The sequence below is a fragment of the Cyrtonyx montezumae genome, unplaced genomic scaffold, assembly GCF_038088225.1.
Source record: "Cyrtonyx montezumae isolate F1298 unplaced genomic scaffold, pur_monq_1.0 scaffold_15, whole genome shotgun sequence".
Taxonomy (NCBI): Eukaryota; Metazoa; Chordata; class Aves; order Galliformes; family Odontophoridae; genus Cyrtonyx; species Cyrtonyx montezumae.
In genome coordinates, this window is record NW_027071881.1 from 3,842,169 (window position 1) to 3,858,686 (window position 16,518).

At 44.8% G+C, this 16,518-nt stretch overlaps 1 protein-coding gene across 1 annotated transcript in view; it reads left to right on the top strand.

The window, feature by feature from the left end:
• CAMKK1 (calcium/calmodulin dependent protein kinase kinase 1) overlaps positions 1 to 16,518 on the top strand; it is an 83,005-nt gene that overhangs the window by 63,284 nt on the left and 3,203 nt on the right. Inside the window, exons 10-15 of the mRNA XM_065731751.1 lie at positions 7,621 to 7,820; positions 8,568 to 8,621; positions 9,197 to 9,270; positions 12,898 to 12,985; positions 13,730 to 13,858; positions 14,259 to 14,362. Of these exons, the coding sequence (XP_065587823.1) occupies positions 7,621 to 7,820; positions 8,568 to 8,621; positions 9,197 to 9,270; positions 12,898 to 12,985; positions 13,730 to 13,858; positions 14,259 to 14,362 (649 nt within the window). The remainder of the gene's footprint in view (positions 1 to 7,620; positions 7,821 to 8,567; positions 8,622 to 9,196; positions 9,271 to 12,897; positions 12,986 to 13,729; positions 13,859 to 14,258; positions 14,363 to 16,518) is intronic.

Below are 16,518 nucleotides of genomic sequence, written 5' to 3' on the forward strand. Positions count from 1 at the left end.
CTGGATGATGCTGGCATTTGCAGTAGGTAACAGTTCTCGCTCAGAACAAAGTTTAGCTTAGAAGACAGTAAAAAAAGAAGTTCCTGTTGTCCTTGGCAAAGTGAATGAAATGGGTCAATAAATTATAGGATGCCCAAGCACTCATAACAGCAGGAACAATAGGATGCTTTATTTTGGGCTATTGAGTAAGCACTTATTTTATTAGCAAATGAAAGTTAAAAATGGTGTTCTCTCAGAACTGCTGGGTAAATGCATGGCAATTATTATGTAATTACAGGGGGAAAGTGCACCATTTATGCACACTGAAGGAAAAGTGTTGCCAGGCAATCTAGAGATTGCAAGGTAATTTTAATGGAAGCATACATAATTGTTATGTAATTTGGGAGACTCAATAACCATGCAGCTGCTTGAAGCTCACAGTCATCACAGCAGCAAATGCATCATTGCTGGCTGGGTTTTATTCGATTAGAAGTTGCAAACTGGATTCCTGCAAGGTGATAATCCAGGTACCTCTGCAAACAGAGGTACACAGTGAAGGGAAGTGGCTGCAGTACCAAACAGTCATTTGAGTCAATTGATTGCACACATACTTTAATTCACATCCCATAGTGAAATGGGCTCTGCAGAGAAAGTGCTTTTCCTCCTGCTTGAGTGACTTCCCTGGTAGGTTGGTGTTGAATGCACCCTCATGAGCTGGGGAGGCAGTGTGTTGCAGATGCCACTGGAATGGTGATTTAAGAAGATACTTAAGCGTTTTGGGTAGAAAAGTTTTGCTGGATTATCCATGTCATTAACTAAAGCATGCGCTAAGTGCCTCTGAATTAAGGATATTTGCAATTACCTTCCTTTCCACTTGTAATTTGCCTCCAGTAGCATTTATCTGGGGTGATTTAAGCTTCATTCTTCTTTCTGGTAGGGCGAACAGTGCTTTCCCAATGACAATCAGGAGAAATGCATGTGCTAGGGGGGCAAATCACAGGAGTCAGCAGCCAAACCAGGAATCAGTCCTGAAAACTGGAGAGTGAGTGGGGTGCTCCTCTGTGGGCCCAAGAAACTGCACAGCATGCTGAGGTGCTGAACACACAGACCCCATGCTGGGCCAGGCAGATGTGTAGCTGTGCTTCCAGGATCAGGCATTTTCTTATCCAGAAGTTTTTTGTTTGTTTGTTTAATATATAATAGCCTCCGATATTTTTTTTCCATTAATTTGTTCAGTCCCTTTTTAAGCTTGTGTCAATTTTCAGCATCTACTACCTGTTTACTGGTGTGGGAAGCAGTTCCTATCTGGCTTTGGATCTGGTCCTGCAGGCTTCAGCTGACAGAAGGAGTGACTAGACACAGTCATGCCCTGTTTGTGCCACCCACAGTTTGTACTTCAGAGCTGTCTTGTGGGACCTACAGAGTTCTTATCTCTGTCATCGTTTTAAAGTCAAATGTCCTTCCATCCCTTTGAATATCTGTTAGAAGAAACAAGGAATCATGGAGTCCCCCAGGCCTTGTTAATGATGGCACAACTGTATTTTGGAGTTACAAACAAGGCTGGAAATACTGTACAATTTAACATTTTCTTCCCTCCAGGAAAACATACAGGTTTTCCAGACAGTCAGGTATTTTCCTGTGCTTTACTTACTGTTTTCCTTCTGATTCCTTGGATGTGGTGATAGCCAGGTACAGGTTCGGTTTCATGACAGTAGTTAAGTTCCCTTCTGCACTGAGAGGTGACTGATACTTCATAATTACACAGGGAATGGGTTTGCTGAGTGATAGTGCATTTGGCATGATGCCCTTTTGCTTTGTCAGATAAACAGTTGAAATCAGTACCTGGTGAAGTGTGTAACAAGGGAGGGTTTTCTCCCATTGTTGTTGGCAAGGAATGTTTTTCTTGTGACCTGACAATTGGTTCAATACAATGAACAGATACCTGAAACTCTTCCCCAGTGGTGGGAGCTGCAGGAGAGGTATGAGGAAGTTGAACACGTAAAAAAGCAGAAGGGATATGCCAGGCAGGTATTCAGTTATCGCTGGAACACAAGTGGCTTTGTTTAGTAAGAGCTTAAGTGGCTTTGTTTAGTAAGAGCTTAAGTGGCTTTGTTTAGTGAGAGCTTAAGTAAGGCATAAGAGTAAGCGAGTGAAGGGCCTGTCTGAGCAGGTAGCTTAGCTCTGACAGTAGCCAGGAGCAGACACGTAGCACAGGGCAAACGTGTGAGCTTGACCCAAGAGAAAACTCTGCTGACTTGTATGGTCTAGATGAAACCCAGAGACTGTCCCTTCTGCTGTTTGCCTGCAAACTTGGCCCTCCTTCTGGCTCATGAGAAGCTGAAAGAATTGCTGTCAGAGTGGCTGAAAGGAAAAAGAAACACTTTTTGCCTGTGTTCTCCATAGAAAATGCATGATTTCCATACTGCATTTGTGTCTAGAGAAGCCAAGGGTAGCAATTCTGGTTCCCTGTGCAGAGGAATGCTTATCCCATCTGTATGAACTGTTGAGCTCAAAGGAGAGTTGTGATATGCTGCTAAAGGCACTGGAAAGTTATCTTCACAGAATCAGTTCTCTGCCTGTACAGATGACTGTGGAGCTCAAAGTCCCAGTGCACTAAGCCTGGAGCAGTAACAAAATACCTGGTATGCCAATCAAAGGCTGGCTTTCCTGAGATAAGACTTAAATCTACTCAGTCATCAATATGTGAATGTAGTCTCCATTATCTTTAAAGTTAAGCAAGTGAATCAACAGCCTAGTCAGCACAGGCTTGTCTCTTCTAAAGAATATCGACTGCAACGTAAGCCAGGGGTAGAGCCTCTCAAGTATCAGTGACACAGATGGGTTTGGGCTGTGCCGGCTCGTGGCGGGTGAGAGCTCCTCAGATGTTGTGTTCATGTGATGCAGCAACATTTGAACACTAGTCCATGGTGGAGCTCGAATGAGCTCCCAGCCTGTTGTGTGCTCTCCTGGTGGCTTCCTTTAATGTAGTTGTGTGTGTTGCTGATAAATGATCAATGAGTACTATATGTAAGAGTAATTAGCTGATGAAGTAGATCAGAGAGGTGCATAAAAACTTTTTATAAAAGATCAAGCAGTGTGATTTTATTTGAGGAGTTACGTAAGCAGTTATGCCTGGGGCTGTAAGCAGCCCTAAGCACAGGCTCTGCGGGTCATTTTGGCAGTACTTGCTGTATGCATCCTATTCCCAATTTTCCCAGTGGTCCCTTGAACACTGCCATATGTGTAGCCACAGCAGGCACCTGTTCAGTACCAGTCTTCTGTGACTGTACTGTGCTCGTGGTTTGGAGGACAGGTGTGGAAGGCAGCCTTGGGCCTGAGTTACTCTGTAACACAGCTGTCCTGGCTGGAAGGACTGGGCACCCCTACCACAAGCCAGTAAGGAAGCTGAACTCTCATCTTTTCACCAGGCTCTTCTGAAAGGACTTGTCCAGATGCATATTCAAGTGGCAGAGGTTTGTTGGATCAGTAGGAGAACAGTGTGAAGGTAGTGAATAGAGCTGGGAAAGTCGACCTGGGATCCTCACCCCGGCCATTGAGCAAGACCCCCTGCAATGGGCCAAGCGTGGAATGGGAGGTGATTCTGTTCTGTAGTCCACTGCATCATTTCCTCTAGCTCGTTCTGAGTGCATTGCAGACTAGTGGGGAGGCTTGCTTCAAAGAGCAGCCTCTCTTTTAAGCTCTGGATGGTGGTGCAGCAGCTTCCTTGGGAGAGTGTTAAATCATTTCTTTGCTACAGGGGTAATGTGAAAATAATACTAAGCAGACTCTGCAGTAGCACCATATGGATTGCTTTTGCCCTTGAATGGGAATGGGGCTCTGTTTTTAATCAAGTATAATTCAACATCAGCCTCAGTAAATAGCAGGATGTGTCAGTGCGTTGCGAAGTTTTTATATATGCAGTTTTTAAATGGGCTTTTAGCAAGTTGATATTAATCTGCTGGAGCTCTGAGGTTTCCAGAAAGGAATGCAGTATAAGGCACCTTTTTAAAAAGGGCTAGGGAACAATCTCATTTCTCTTTTCCCAGCACTGCTCTCTCTGCTCCCTTTTGGTCTTTACTGGCTGTTAGCCTAGGCAGGCAGTTCCCAGGCATTTGCTTCTGAATGAAAAAGAAAGCCTTCTTAGACCCTGAATAACCCATGGTATCTGGAATTGGGAAGCATTTGAGAAATGAGTTGCATGTTGCAAAAAAAGCTGGCTTGCCCTACTGAAGACAGCAAAGGGACTGAACAGAAACAAGTAATTTGCTAAGCAGGATGGCAGAGCTGCAGGAGACCTGTGGAGGGCCCAGGCAGGGCCATGTGCTGCTCACACAGAAGCAGCTGGCCAAGCAGCAGAGATCCTCATGCAAATCTGCCCCCTTTCTCAGCCCCATCTACTACAGTATAGGCACCAAAGGTTCACCCTGCCTGATAGGTGCTTTTATGTTTCAGTAACCCATACAGTACAGGTTGCAGTTGCAATACTCCTAGACCGACGCCTTCCTGAGGGGCAAGGGTACAGCTGAGTGGTGAGAGCCTCCCAGGGACAATGTGCAGATTATTGAAGCAGTGACACTTGTAGGAATGGCTCTCTGCGAGGTCTTCTTTTTGTTGTTACAGAAGTCACTTGTTCAGAGGCAGCATAAGCCTGTGCCTTCCTTTAATACCCTTCCCACAACATCCACTGGCTTTTTGTGGAGATGATGTTCAGTTGTACCAAAACATTGCCCTAACTGGGTATGTTCTGTGATCTACAAATTAGTCCCCTGGAGAGTCAGCACCCAGACTGTTTTGAAGGCTTGGAGTGATCTGGATGACAGAATATAACCAGGAGTTCACCAAGGCCAACTTTGGAGATACCTGGCCGTGCTTTCAAACACAAGTTGTGATGGAAATGCGGCACATGCTCCCTTACTTTTCATGCCTGCTCCATTCATGGGGTGGCTGTGAGTTTTAGCAAACAGATATTTCTAATGCAGTTTGGAAGCTGTGCCTCAGAAATGTTCTACAAATTCTCAGGATTGTTATTCAGATGCAGATTGGCCTGAAGTACCGTTACCTTTCCACAGAAGTGAAGAATGCATCTAATAAAACCAAATTGAATGGAGCTCTCCAGAATCAGACCTTCTCCTAAGGGCTCTGTGATATCTTACATAGTTTCATTTTCATTATGAAACTGCATCGATTTATTTTTTTTGAATTAGGTCTGTCAACACAGAGTGCAGAGCATCTTGGAGCACAGAGAAGTTGTTACAGTGAGCTGCTGACCTCTACTTTTAAAAGCAAAATTATTTCAAGATAACAGCAGCGAGGGGAACCATTTCATCAGTTTTTTGAAGCAGCTTCCGTGCAGCACTCTGCTTTGGACAGCTCAGCATCCATTTTAACCCTGGGAAGGATGCAGACAAATCCATATCCATGGGAATTGCTGTGTTTTGTGTATTTCTTGCTCCCAGACACTTCAAAGGGATGAAATGTCAGAGTTAATTTGTGCTGATGGTTGTTTTTTTCTCCATTTTGACTGACTGTGGCTGTCATCAGCTTAAAGATGTCTCAGTAAGTTGTGTGCTCCTTGTGCTGTTGTTACTTCTGTACAGTCATTGGCAATCTGGAGGGTGTTGCCAGAGGTTGGTTTTTATTTCTGAGATGCTTCGCTCTCCCTTTGGAGGTCTGCAGGGATAACACCATCTCTTCCTCTGTGTGTCACCCGGACTGCGTAGCAAAGCAGCACGGTGTGTGGGTTGGGCACTGTTCCCAGCACCACCATTCCTGACCTGGCCATCCACATCCCCTCTGTGCTTAACTCCTCATCTCACTTTACTGCTATTTAAATTGTGTGCCAGGTTTGCCCCTGGCTGACGTTACATTGCAGTGCCCTGGGACATGTCAGTCTCACTTCTGAAAGCACAGCCTATGCTTTGCTGCCCCAGAGGCACTTGTGCTGATTTTCTCCTCTAAGTGGTCTAGGTCATAGACTGTCTCTGTCCCTAATGCTCGTGTCAAGAGTGGATGTTCTGGTCTGGGAGGCACAATAGTGTTTGACTACTTTTTGCAAAGGGTATGTTTTCTACTTCTTTGTTCAGCAGTCATACTGCTGCAGTGCTCAGACACTCTGGGCACCAGGCTGATGTGGGAACCGAACAAATACAGAGCAAACAGAAAACAGACCACATTTTCTTTCTACTTTCATTTGATTGCTCTAAGGCAGGCAATGTGTTTTATGTGATAAATAGTACGGGGAAAAATAATAAAGAGCCTAGGGTACCTGCTTCCCTAGTGCAAATCCCTCTGTTTCCAGGCTTAGCTCCAGGGACGGTCCATGTTTTGTGGCCTGTATTTTAGTAGAGGTTTTGTGAATCTCAGCTCTGTGATATCAGGCATGTTGTTCAGCAGCCTTCACCCACACACGTGCGTGAAGGGCATCTAATCATTTCCTGAAGGGAAACATTACTTCCCCCCCTCCCCATTTTCTTTTTTTTTGCTCTGCCTCCATTACCATAATGAAATGTCAGCTTGCCACCAGCTTTGCTGCATAGCAGATGTCTCCTCATAATTACTGTTGTCTCAGAGCTTTCAATGTTAATCTGACTGTCTAGCCAGGCTGCTGCAGCGTTAACTGGCTCACGTCGCAGCATGGCCGCACAGTTGCTGCACATCTGGAAGAGGATGTAACCACCAGTGGTTTGAACTAATGCTGTCCATCAAGCTTTTGTCCACTGTCTCTAGATCAGCTCTTAGGGGAGTAGAATGTCTCGCTTAAGCTGTGGGTGTGTGTGCTGCTAATGAGTCAGCTGGCCACAGCACGCTGCTTAACATAGCACCTTTGAAATCCATCCCACCCAGCCTCACTGTGCTGCCCAGATGAGTTATATGGAAGTGATCCTAGATCTCTGCGTGTGTTTGAAGCTCTCTTTCATGTGCTTGAAGCTCTCTTTCATGTGCCAAGGGCAACATCAATCAGCAGTGCTTTAACCCAAGGAGAGGTCTTTGCAGAAAAAAATATCTGCAAGCATGATTTCCCTTCCTCAGCCAAGGCCTGCTGGAAAGCTTTCTTGAGAAGAGCAGAATGGTAACATGGAGGTTGTTTATTATTGCTCCTAAAATGCAAGCTGATTTGCACTGTAGAACAAGCTGCTTCTGTGGCAATGTGCTAAACAAGTTTTTAAACCAGGAAAGGATTAGGTATCAGTATTTTCCCCTCCCAATTGCGTGTTTCCTACAAGATACCAAAAGCTAATATGAAAATGGTAATTGAGGCTGGGGGAGCAGTGTGGTGCAGGAGTCTGTTCTCCTGGGAAAAGCAGTAAGAACTAGAGCACTTCCACTTCTGTTCAATAAAGTCTGTTGGATTTTCTGCAGTTCTGCTTTTGGGGCCGTTTCATGTTCTGAAAGCTGTTCTTTAATTCTCTTTTCTGCATTCCAGAGAGTCATTTTTCTACAGTTCCCTGCTGCTGCTTTCCTTAGCATCCAAGAAATTGCTTTATTGCAGCTGCAGTATTACTTCATTGATAGCTTGTAATGAAAGATTCCTGCTTTCAGAGCAGGATGTGTGAGCCTGCTCCTTTATTTGCATCACTGCAGAAAGATTTTGTCTAGATGGATCAACCTCCATTGCAAACCATATTCTTCTTTTTTTATTAGTGCACTACCAGAAGATCATTCACCGGGACATCAAGCCTTCCAATTTGCTCTTAGGAGATGATGGACATGTCAAAATTGCTGATTTTGGAGTCAGTAATCAGTTTGAAGGGAACGATGCCCAGCTCTCCAGCACAGCAGGAACACCAGCCTTCATGGCACCAGAGGCCATTTCAGACACGGGCAAAAGTTTCAGTGGAAAGGTAGGGCTTTGCTCACAGCCAGCGTCCCTGGGGTCTCACAGGCACCACGCAGAGGGTAGCACCACACCTGCATCCTTTGAATTTTGCCCTCTCTGTCATTATGGTATCAATTGGTGTTGTTTTCAAGTAAAATCAAAGCTCTAATTCTGTGTTCAGCCCAGGCAGAACTCACAGTGGTTGTTCTGTGCAGCAGGTAGATGGACTTACATCAGGTCCCTGCCAATACAAGGAGGCGGGTTGGAGTCCAACAGGACCCTCTCCCTGCTCAATGAAGAAGGGACAAAAGTCCCCATTTCCTTCTAAAATAATCAAGTTTCATAGAGAGTTACTGGGCACCGAAGTCATATCTTGATACCCTGAAAGTGAGCAGCGTGGATGAATACAGGTGTTAGAACAGGGCCTAGCATTTGCTTTTTGCCTTTTTTTTTTCCCTTTGAACTTACATAAAAAACTTGGGGTTCAGCCTTGAACTGTCATCTCCTACATTATGAAGGGGCTGCTAGCTGGACACTGCCCTCCACAGCAAGGACAAGTGTGGTGGCATCTGACCCAGAACAGTCCCATTCCCCAGGAAGGCCATAAATGCCTTTAGGAGCCCAATTTGAAAGAGCCTCTGTGCAATAAAATTAAATGCAGAAAATGTTAAATGTGTGCAAGTAATGTTCTTTGAGTCAGTGGGAAAATCCAGCTCATTTCTATCACTTCTGTGTTGCAACCGATTTACTGCCTGCACTTGCTTTCTTTCAGGCACTTGATGTATGGGCCATGGGAATTACCCTGTACTGCTTTGTTTACGGGAAGGTAAGCTGGCTTTCAGATGCTGGAGCCCCGCATGGGGGTGCCTGCCTGCCTGCCTTTTGGCTCATTCCTTTCCAAATAAAGGCAAATGTTAGAAGCACGGGCCTACTTCCTACAGGCTTCTGTTTGCCCAAATCGCCCTGCAGATGCAAAGGGACTTTGAGAGTTGACCCCTGTACTCTGAGCGGAAAAACAGACGTTTAAATGATAGTACCTAACTCTTAAGTTATGCTTGTCACGGATCTTCAAGCGATGAAACAAGCCAGCCAGTATCAGTATCTCTGTTACACAGACAGAAAAAATGTAGCAGAGAAAAGGAAAATGGTCACATGGTAGGCTGGGTAGAGGGGGGTGTCCCAATCACGTTCTGTATTTGTTTGGTCCCTCTGCTTTTTTTCTGTATTCATTTACTTAATTATTTTAATGAAGTGTGTTTATTTTGTGGAGGAGTTTTTACTTCTGTCTGCGCATCAAATCCAGACAGTGCACACAGGAAGTTCACTTCTGTTGAATGAATGGCAAACACCAAAGCAGTGCCAAGATCTTTGACAACTGGGAAATCTTTGTTTGTTTTACAGTGTCCTTTTATAGATGAATATATTCTGGGTCTTCATAACAAGATCAAGAGCAAGCCCGTGGAGTTCCCAGAAGAGTAAGTAAACTTTACTTAGCTACTGTAAAGTTCAGTCTTTGACATTGCTTACCGTGCAGTGTAAATGCTGGTGGATCACCATGGAGAGATGGGCAGGAGCAGGTGAGGTTCTTGGCATTCTCCTGGATCCTTCATGAGTTCCTGTGCCAGCCCTGCTGTAAAAGCAGTGTAAAAGCTGCCTTTGCTGCTGCTGTTTGTACATTGTGCAGCTGGAGACTAAAGACAGTTGCTCTGGAGACTTTTGGTGGAAGTAGAGGGATTTAATTATTTCTCCACTGAGTTCCCCAGCTTACTTGAATGAAGATGCTGGAAGCTGGGATTCATTGAAGTTTTGTGCTTCTGCCATGTGGCTTATACTGGAATGACTCAATGCAATGGTTTTCTAAAGTAATTTGTTTATTGTAATAATACTCAGACCTTGGGCTTGGTCTGAGTAAAGACCCACAGCTTGCACAGACCTACCTGGGAGCTGGAAATGTCTTCTGGAGGGTACTTGTCCCACAGCTTGCAGAATCCCAAACCTCTGCCTCATCCAACGCGATCTAAGAAAATGTGGGTTTGTTTTGTGTGCTGGCAGACAGGCTCATACGCCACTCTTTTGGGGTCTCTCTTCTTGTTCCCAACATGAGTTTTTTAGAGATAAAATTACTTGATTTAAAACAAGCATGAGGAAATTGAAAACCTATTGAAAAGCAGATCTAGTATTAGAGAGGAAGGGAGCGATATTGTGAGACAACCCCAGATAATGTACAAATATCTACTGGTACATTATTTGTGATATACTCACTGAATTTTTAGACAAGTCACAGTGAGGGGCTGGAGCTCTGCCTCAGCAATCCCAGGCTTCCTTCTGAGTCTGCAAAGAGAAATGGGTACTTAGAATGTCCTATTTTAGACATCTGCTGTAGATAGGATGACTCATAACCCAGGCTCCACTGACTGCATTAATTGCCTCTCCACTGATATAAAGCACAGCCACTGCAGATAGCTCACATGAAGCCATCACTACTTGGGCTGATGGAGCCACACTGAGGTCTGTGTGGGGCACACCTCTACTCCTAAAGACCTAAGCTTTTATTTGCTGCCAAACATAGGTCCCAGTGGCCCCAGTCACTGGTGTGGGACAGTTCTGGTGATGGGTGAGATTTGACACACAACAGGGCGTCAAGCACTGAGAGCACAAAGGATGACCATTCATGCTGTATTGCTACGTGCCCACCTACTGTTCTGTAGTTGATGCAGGACTCAGTCTGTAACAGCACTGCAGCAAAAAATAAAAATATACTGTTTGTTTCTTTCTGGTCTCTCTGCTTGCTTGGGTTCTGGCAGAGTGCCTGTCCTCTCAGCCATCGTATATTTGGGTTAGCAGTCAGCTTACAAGGGTCTGTTCCCATCTGTCTCTGCAGTAAGTTATTAACATTTAACAGGCTAACCAGGTTGTGCTAGGAACGCTTTCTTCATTCAGACATTTCCTTCAACAGTTATGCAGCTCTGTGGTTTATTTGCACTTCTCAGTCACCTGGTCTCTTAATCTAACAAAAAGCTGTGCCCCTCATTAGGTTGCTGGATAAGTAGAGCTGCTGGGTGTTGACACCTGTCTAAACTGCATCTGTTCGTTAGACGAAATCAGTAACAAAGACACACATGAAGCTGGAATTCACTGGACTGAGTCCACACTGACCTCCCACAGAATTAGCACCTCGTGACAGTTGGAATATTTTGGTTTCATTTCACCATGGCTACAAAAGATGCATTCCTTTGTGCAGACAGTCCGTGGAAATTCATTGCCTGTTTCCTGACAACCTTTGGGACAGAGATGAATCTGACTGTACCCATGCCTTCCCTTCCCTTCCCTTAGAGATGGTAGGATAAATATTTATTGCTCCAGCGTTCTCGTTCATGTCGTTCAGTCCTTGGCATGACACGAGGTGAATGAGGCTAACTACAGCTCACACCCTGATGATCCTGGCACGACCGAAAAGCACGCTGTGTTCCTGGCCAGGCACATGCTGAGAGAGCCAGAAGCTCTGTGCAGCTCTTCCTGGTAAAGAGCTGAATTTCAAGACGATAACCCCTGATCTTGTTGCCTGTGTGCACCCTCTAGAATGATGTATGGGACTGACAAACCCTTCAGCACCAAATGGGTGCTGAGCTCCGTGATGCTTGGTATTTTCCTGAAAACTGTTACAGTGCTATGACTATGAGAAATTCCAGATAGAACAGGCTTTTCACCTGAAAAATGTCATTGGGTACAGGATGGACCCTGGCAGAAGGGAAAACAGAGACAGGGTGAAGCAGTCTGTTACCTAGTTATAACCCACTAGGAGCTGTGCGATCTTATTCACAGGGCTTTTCCTTACAGCATCAATCCTGTTGTGTAGAAATAATCAGCGTGGTGCCAGAAATGTTAGGTGGTTGTTTAATCTGTATCTTGTATTTTAGGTTAATATGTTGCTAGTTTGGCACAGATCTGGCATTAAATGTTTTACAAATGCCGTCAAACCTCTGTCTCAGTGTGGTCCTCCCTTAGGAGTCTGTCTGTTGTGACCTGCTGAATGCACTTTCACTCTCCAAAGCTGCTCCTCTGTGTCTGGATCTCATCTCAAGAACAGCACAGTTCTTCCCATTCCCACCTAAAATGTCGCCTTGGACGTGGGAAGTCTCCAAGAACTCCTCCTGCTGATCCCCTCGTCTGGGCTGTATTGCCTATTCACTGTAGACCCTCAATGTCACTCTGAAAATGTTTGGGCTTTAAATTGCACTCACCTTCTGCCCCTTCCCACTGAATGAGCAGTGTTTTCTTGTGGCTGTTTGTGAAAGATCTCATAACCCATAAAGTGCTCATAAATTATTGAACAGCAGCAGCTATGATTTCATCAGACTAAAATACCCCTTATTATCATTTGGCCTTCATTTAGTTTTATGATAATTTCTTCCTTCTGTTTCTTGGGGAGGGTGCAGAGGAGGTGGGCACAGTACCTGGTTCTCATCAGTGTTCTGGGTGTGATGTTAGCACTGAAATCCAGCCCTGCTGGCAGGTGACATTTTATGCTGCCAAATCCATCTCCGTGCAGATGTGTGCTTTGTTGAAAGCCATTTGTGGTACAGATTTTCAAGAACCTAATCCAGTTGTGTCATATGCAGGCATCTTATTTCAGTCGCACTTTCTGATGATACAGATCAAGTGTGTTTTTAAAGATAGGGCATACATCATTAGCAACAGAAGTCACTGAAGTCTTCTGACTAGAGATGGGTGGGACAGAAGGACCAAGGGCTTAATGAGAATAGAGTGGCTTCTGGGTTCAGGCAGTCTCAAAAACAGTGCTAAAAAGTCAGATGTATTTTCATCTCTTAGTTACATCTGTTCCTTCCCTCCTTTTGATATCCTGAGGCTGAGCTGTACAGGTCAGAAACGTGTACCTATATTAGTTGGCAGAAAAATATAGCTAGATATCTTAGTGACCATGGTGCCTGAGAAGGAACCAAGATAACTAGATCTTTCTTTTTCTAGCTGGTGTACAGAGAAAATACCTTTTTGAGCACAGCAGTAACTGCAGGAAGGATTGTGCGTGCCTTGAGCACTGATGGTTCTCTTGTTAACTGTATATTGCTGTTTTCTTTCCTCAGAGCACAGATTAGTGATGAGCTCAAGGAACTGATCTTACGTATGCTTGATAAAAATCCGGAAACAAGGATAACAGTCCCTGAAATTAAGGTAAATTGAGCATTGATATTGCAGTCTTTTGTCTCAACTGATATTTTTTTTTGTTCCTTTGGTACCTCCTAATGAGACAGAGCTGTTCCCATTATTTGTTTTGTGAGCTTTTTCTGGCAAACTGCCCCAGAAAGGGAGAGTGCTCGTTTTGCAGTGTTCTATTGCTGCTGCTTGCTTGGGGAATATTGACAAAAGCTCTCTTGTTTACTTATTTAAATTAAAATTACTCAAAAGCTGGCTGATCTTCAGTGAATCCCCAGTAGAATCAACACTGTCATGGGAACTGTTTGCCTCAGAGGCCGTGCTGTGAATGCTAGACCTGTGTTACAGGGGCTGGTAGTGCCTTCCTTGTGTGGCAGTGGTCTCAAGGCATCACATTTGCTTCTATCAGTATTACTTGGGGGATGCTTATTAACACAGAGAACGAGTAGTCCTGATAGAGCACAATGCTTTGCAGAGTTTGGTTTCATTCTGTTTCTGTGTGTGCTTTCTGTCCTCCTTTCAACTTTCACTGAAGCCTTAGCATCCCTTAGAGGGCACACTACTACTCTCTGCTTTGTCTCAGGCCAACGCCAGCACATTTTCTGTTAAAGCTAATGGCAGGAAGGTTGAACTTTGAGAAGAAGGGTGACATCCCTTCCCTCCGTGCCCAGGAAGCCACAGCCAATGACACTGGGAAGTGCTTTGGAGTTGCGTTTGTTAATTTTGCTTGGCAGACTTTGAGCTGTGTTCCTCTCCACATAGGTACACCCATGGCTAACCAAGGGTGGTGAGCAGCCTCTGCCACTGGAAGAAGAGCACTGTACTGTGGTGGAGGTGACAGAGGAGGAAGTGAAGAACTCAGTGAAGACAATCCCAAGTTTGCCTGCTGTGGTATGTATAAACCACAGCAGTTTTATCTACAAGAGCCAAGAGCATGACACTTTGAAGCTCTCAACTGGTAAAGGAGGTTTGAAGGGTACATGCATGCTCCTGGCCCAGGAGAGCTCTGAGGCTGCCTTCTTACAAAGTTATAGGCAGCAGGCAGCAGTCAGCAGTATCTGCTTTGCTGTGGTCTGTGTCCAGGAATCTGAGCTCACTGCCTAAGGAAATGATGTTGAAACTGCTTGGAAGTAGCTGTTCTGTGAGTTTCCCTGGTACATGCTCTAGATATAATGCTGTTAAACATCTGATAAATTACTAAAGGAGCTGTTGTTAGTCCCCTCTCAACTAACTTCAGGGGGGTGATATGTCAGTCCTGTTGTTCTCACTGGTCTGTTTTTCTTCCTCAAAGATCTTAGTGAAGGCCATGCTAAGAAAACGTTCCTTTGGAAATCCATTTGAAGCTCAGACCAGACGGGAGGAGAGATCCATGTCTGCTCCAGGGAACTTGCTAATGTACGTATATACAGCCTTGCCTGACTGCCATGTGTGCAGTGTAAAAGTGCACAGAAAAGACAGGGAAAATACCTGTAGATGGTTTCCCTTATCATTTAAGGACAAAACTTGCTTTTGCCTCATATATTGAGGCTGAATTCTGCCTCAAGTCCTCCAGGGTTAAAATCCCATGCAATAAAACAGGCTAAAGACTCTTTATAGATGGAGTTCTTTCTCTAAGATGGATTTGGCCTGAACACACTTGTGGTATTGAGCTTGGGTCTGGCTTTTAACCTGTAAGTTTGTAGTACTCTGTGATCAAAGATCCACTAGAGATAGACAAGTTAAAGTAAAGTTGGGTGGTTTAAACTTCTGTCTTTGTGGATAATGGCAAAGGCATCAGATGAGCAGCTTTTGTGTTTTATAAGCTAGAAGTGAAATGATATGGTTTGTCTGGTGTCCAAGTCTGGGTGTCTGATCTGGCAGACACCATGGAGATGCTTAGACAGAGAGCAGAGAACACTTGGACTTGACTTTTTCACTTGAGAAGAGAAAGGAGCCAGCTGAATGGCTCACTCTTTGGAATTCAGTGGAGGAAACAGTAAATCTCATAGCTGAATTTTCCCTGATTTCCTCCTGATCTCTGTATTGCCTGTAAACAGTATGCTAGGTGCAGAAATTGCATGGGCAGAAGTCTTTGCAATACAAGGAGATCTTTCATGTTTGTAGTAGCTTTCATTTCTTTAGAGGATTCCATTAAGGCATTAGTGATTTGAAGTAGTTTTTAAATTAGTACCGGCAGAAGGGAAGGCTTCTATAGCTCTGCTTAGGCCTGGAAGACTCAGTCCTGTCCCTGCTCTTGTGTGTTGCTTTGTTTGATAGCACAGAGAGGTTATAAAAAGGCAGCAGTTGGAATGGCAGCCCATTCACCAGGTAGTCAGAAGGGAACTAAAAAGAAAAACCCTGTTTTGCAGCACCTGCCTCATGCACGTCTATGAGCTGTGTGTGAGAGCTGCCATCTGTCACTTGAATCCCATGGGTAGCTGGGGCTGGATGTCCAGGCAGCACCAGCATGAGGCAGGCAGAGTCACCTCTGGCTCTGCCTTTCATGCTGCCCCAGAAGCTGCAGCGATTCATCAAGCCTTGCAGATCCTGCAGTCCACGGCCAGGTTCAGACCTGATATTGATGGCACTTGCAGAAGGCACCGATCATTTCTTAATTCTTCCAATTGCAGTATACAGAGGATTTTTTTAAGCCAGCTGGTCATTGTTTAAAGCTAAGTTCTGGGTTTCTGTTAGTATTTGCCATATTTCTTCTGCTTGCTCTAGATTTCTCCTAATTGAATCAGCACTGGCTTCACCGCATTTTATTACACTCATTTATTGCAACTACTACCTATCAAATTAATTGCTATGTTTTGACAGACCCAATTTACTTTCCCATTATGGCTGCTACTGCTATTGATGACATGTTGTATGGGGAATCAGTCTCTATTTAAGCAGCCTGCCCTGCTCTCAGAGAGCCATCACTGTCCTTAGGGCCTTTCTGTGCGTGTAGAGTAGGACTGAGCAAGACAGGAGGGCAGTGTGGCTGACAGCTGACACAAGTCTCACACCAGGAAGGGCTGTGCCCTGCAGTGCAGGTAGGTATTCTCACTGTGACTAAGGACAGAATCACCAAATGTGGCATGGGATTCTCTTCTGACAAAGCCTCACCATCACGAGGATCCTGCAGTGACAGACCCCATGCTCATGTGGCTCTGCCTGCACTGAGCTGTCAGCCAGTGCTCCCCATGGCACATGCTACTAACACTGTGGCTGTGGTGGGACATTAACTCTCCCCTCAAAGTGCCAAATAGAGAGGCCCAGGTAAGTGCTTGTAGCTGTCAGCAGCGTGCTGGAAGCAGTCAGAAGCTTTTAGCAGTGGCAGGAGCTGGAGTGAGTTTGTGAGTTTGCTCATCCTCATCTCTCCTTTGGGCTGCAAATAGACTTGACTGATGCTCTGTCTGCCATTTCACTCTGCTTGCTATGCTTGTTAGGTGCAGAAATAAAAGCTTGTTTGCCTGCTGTCACCATCTTCATGATCACTTTCTTCCTTTGTCTCATTGTTTTGCTCTCAGGGACAGATTCCTCTTAAACACATCTATATATTTGCATCCATCTTTAAGGTAATTTGG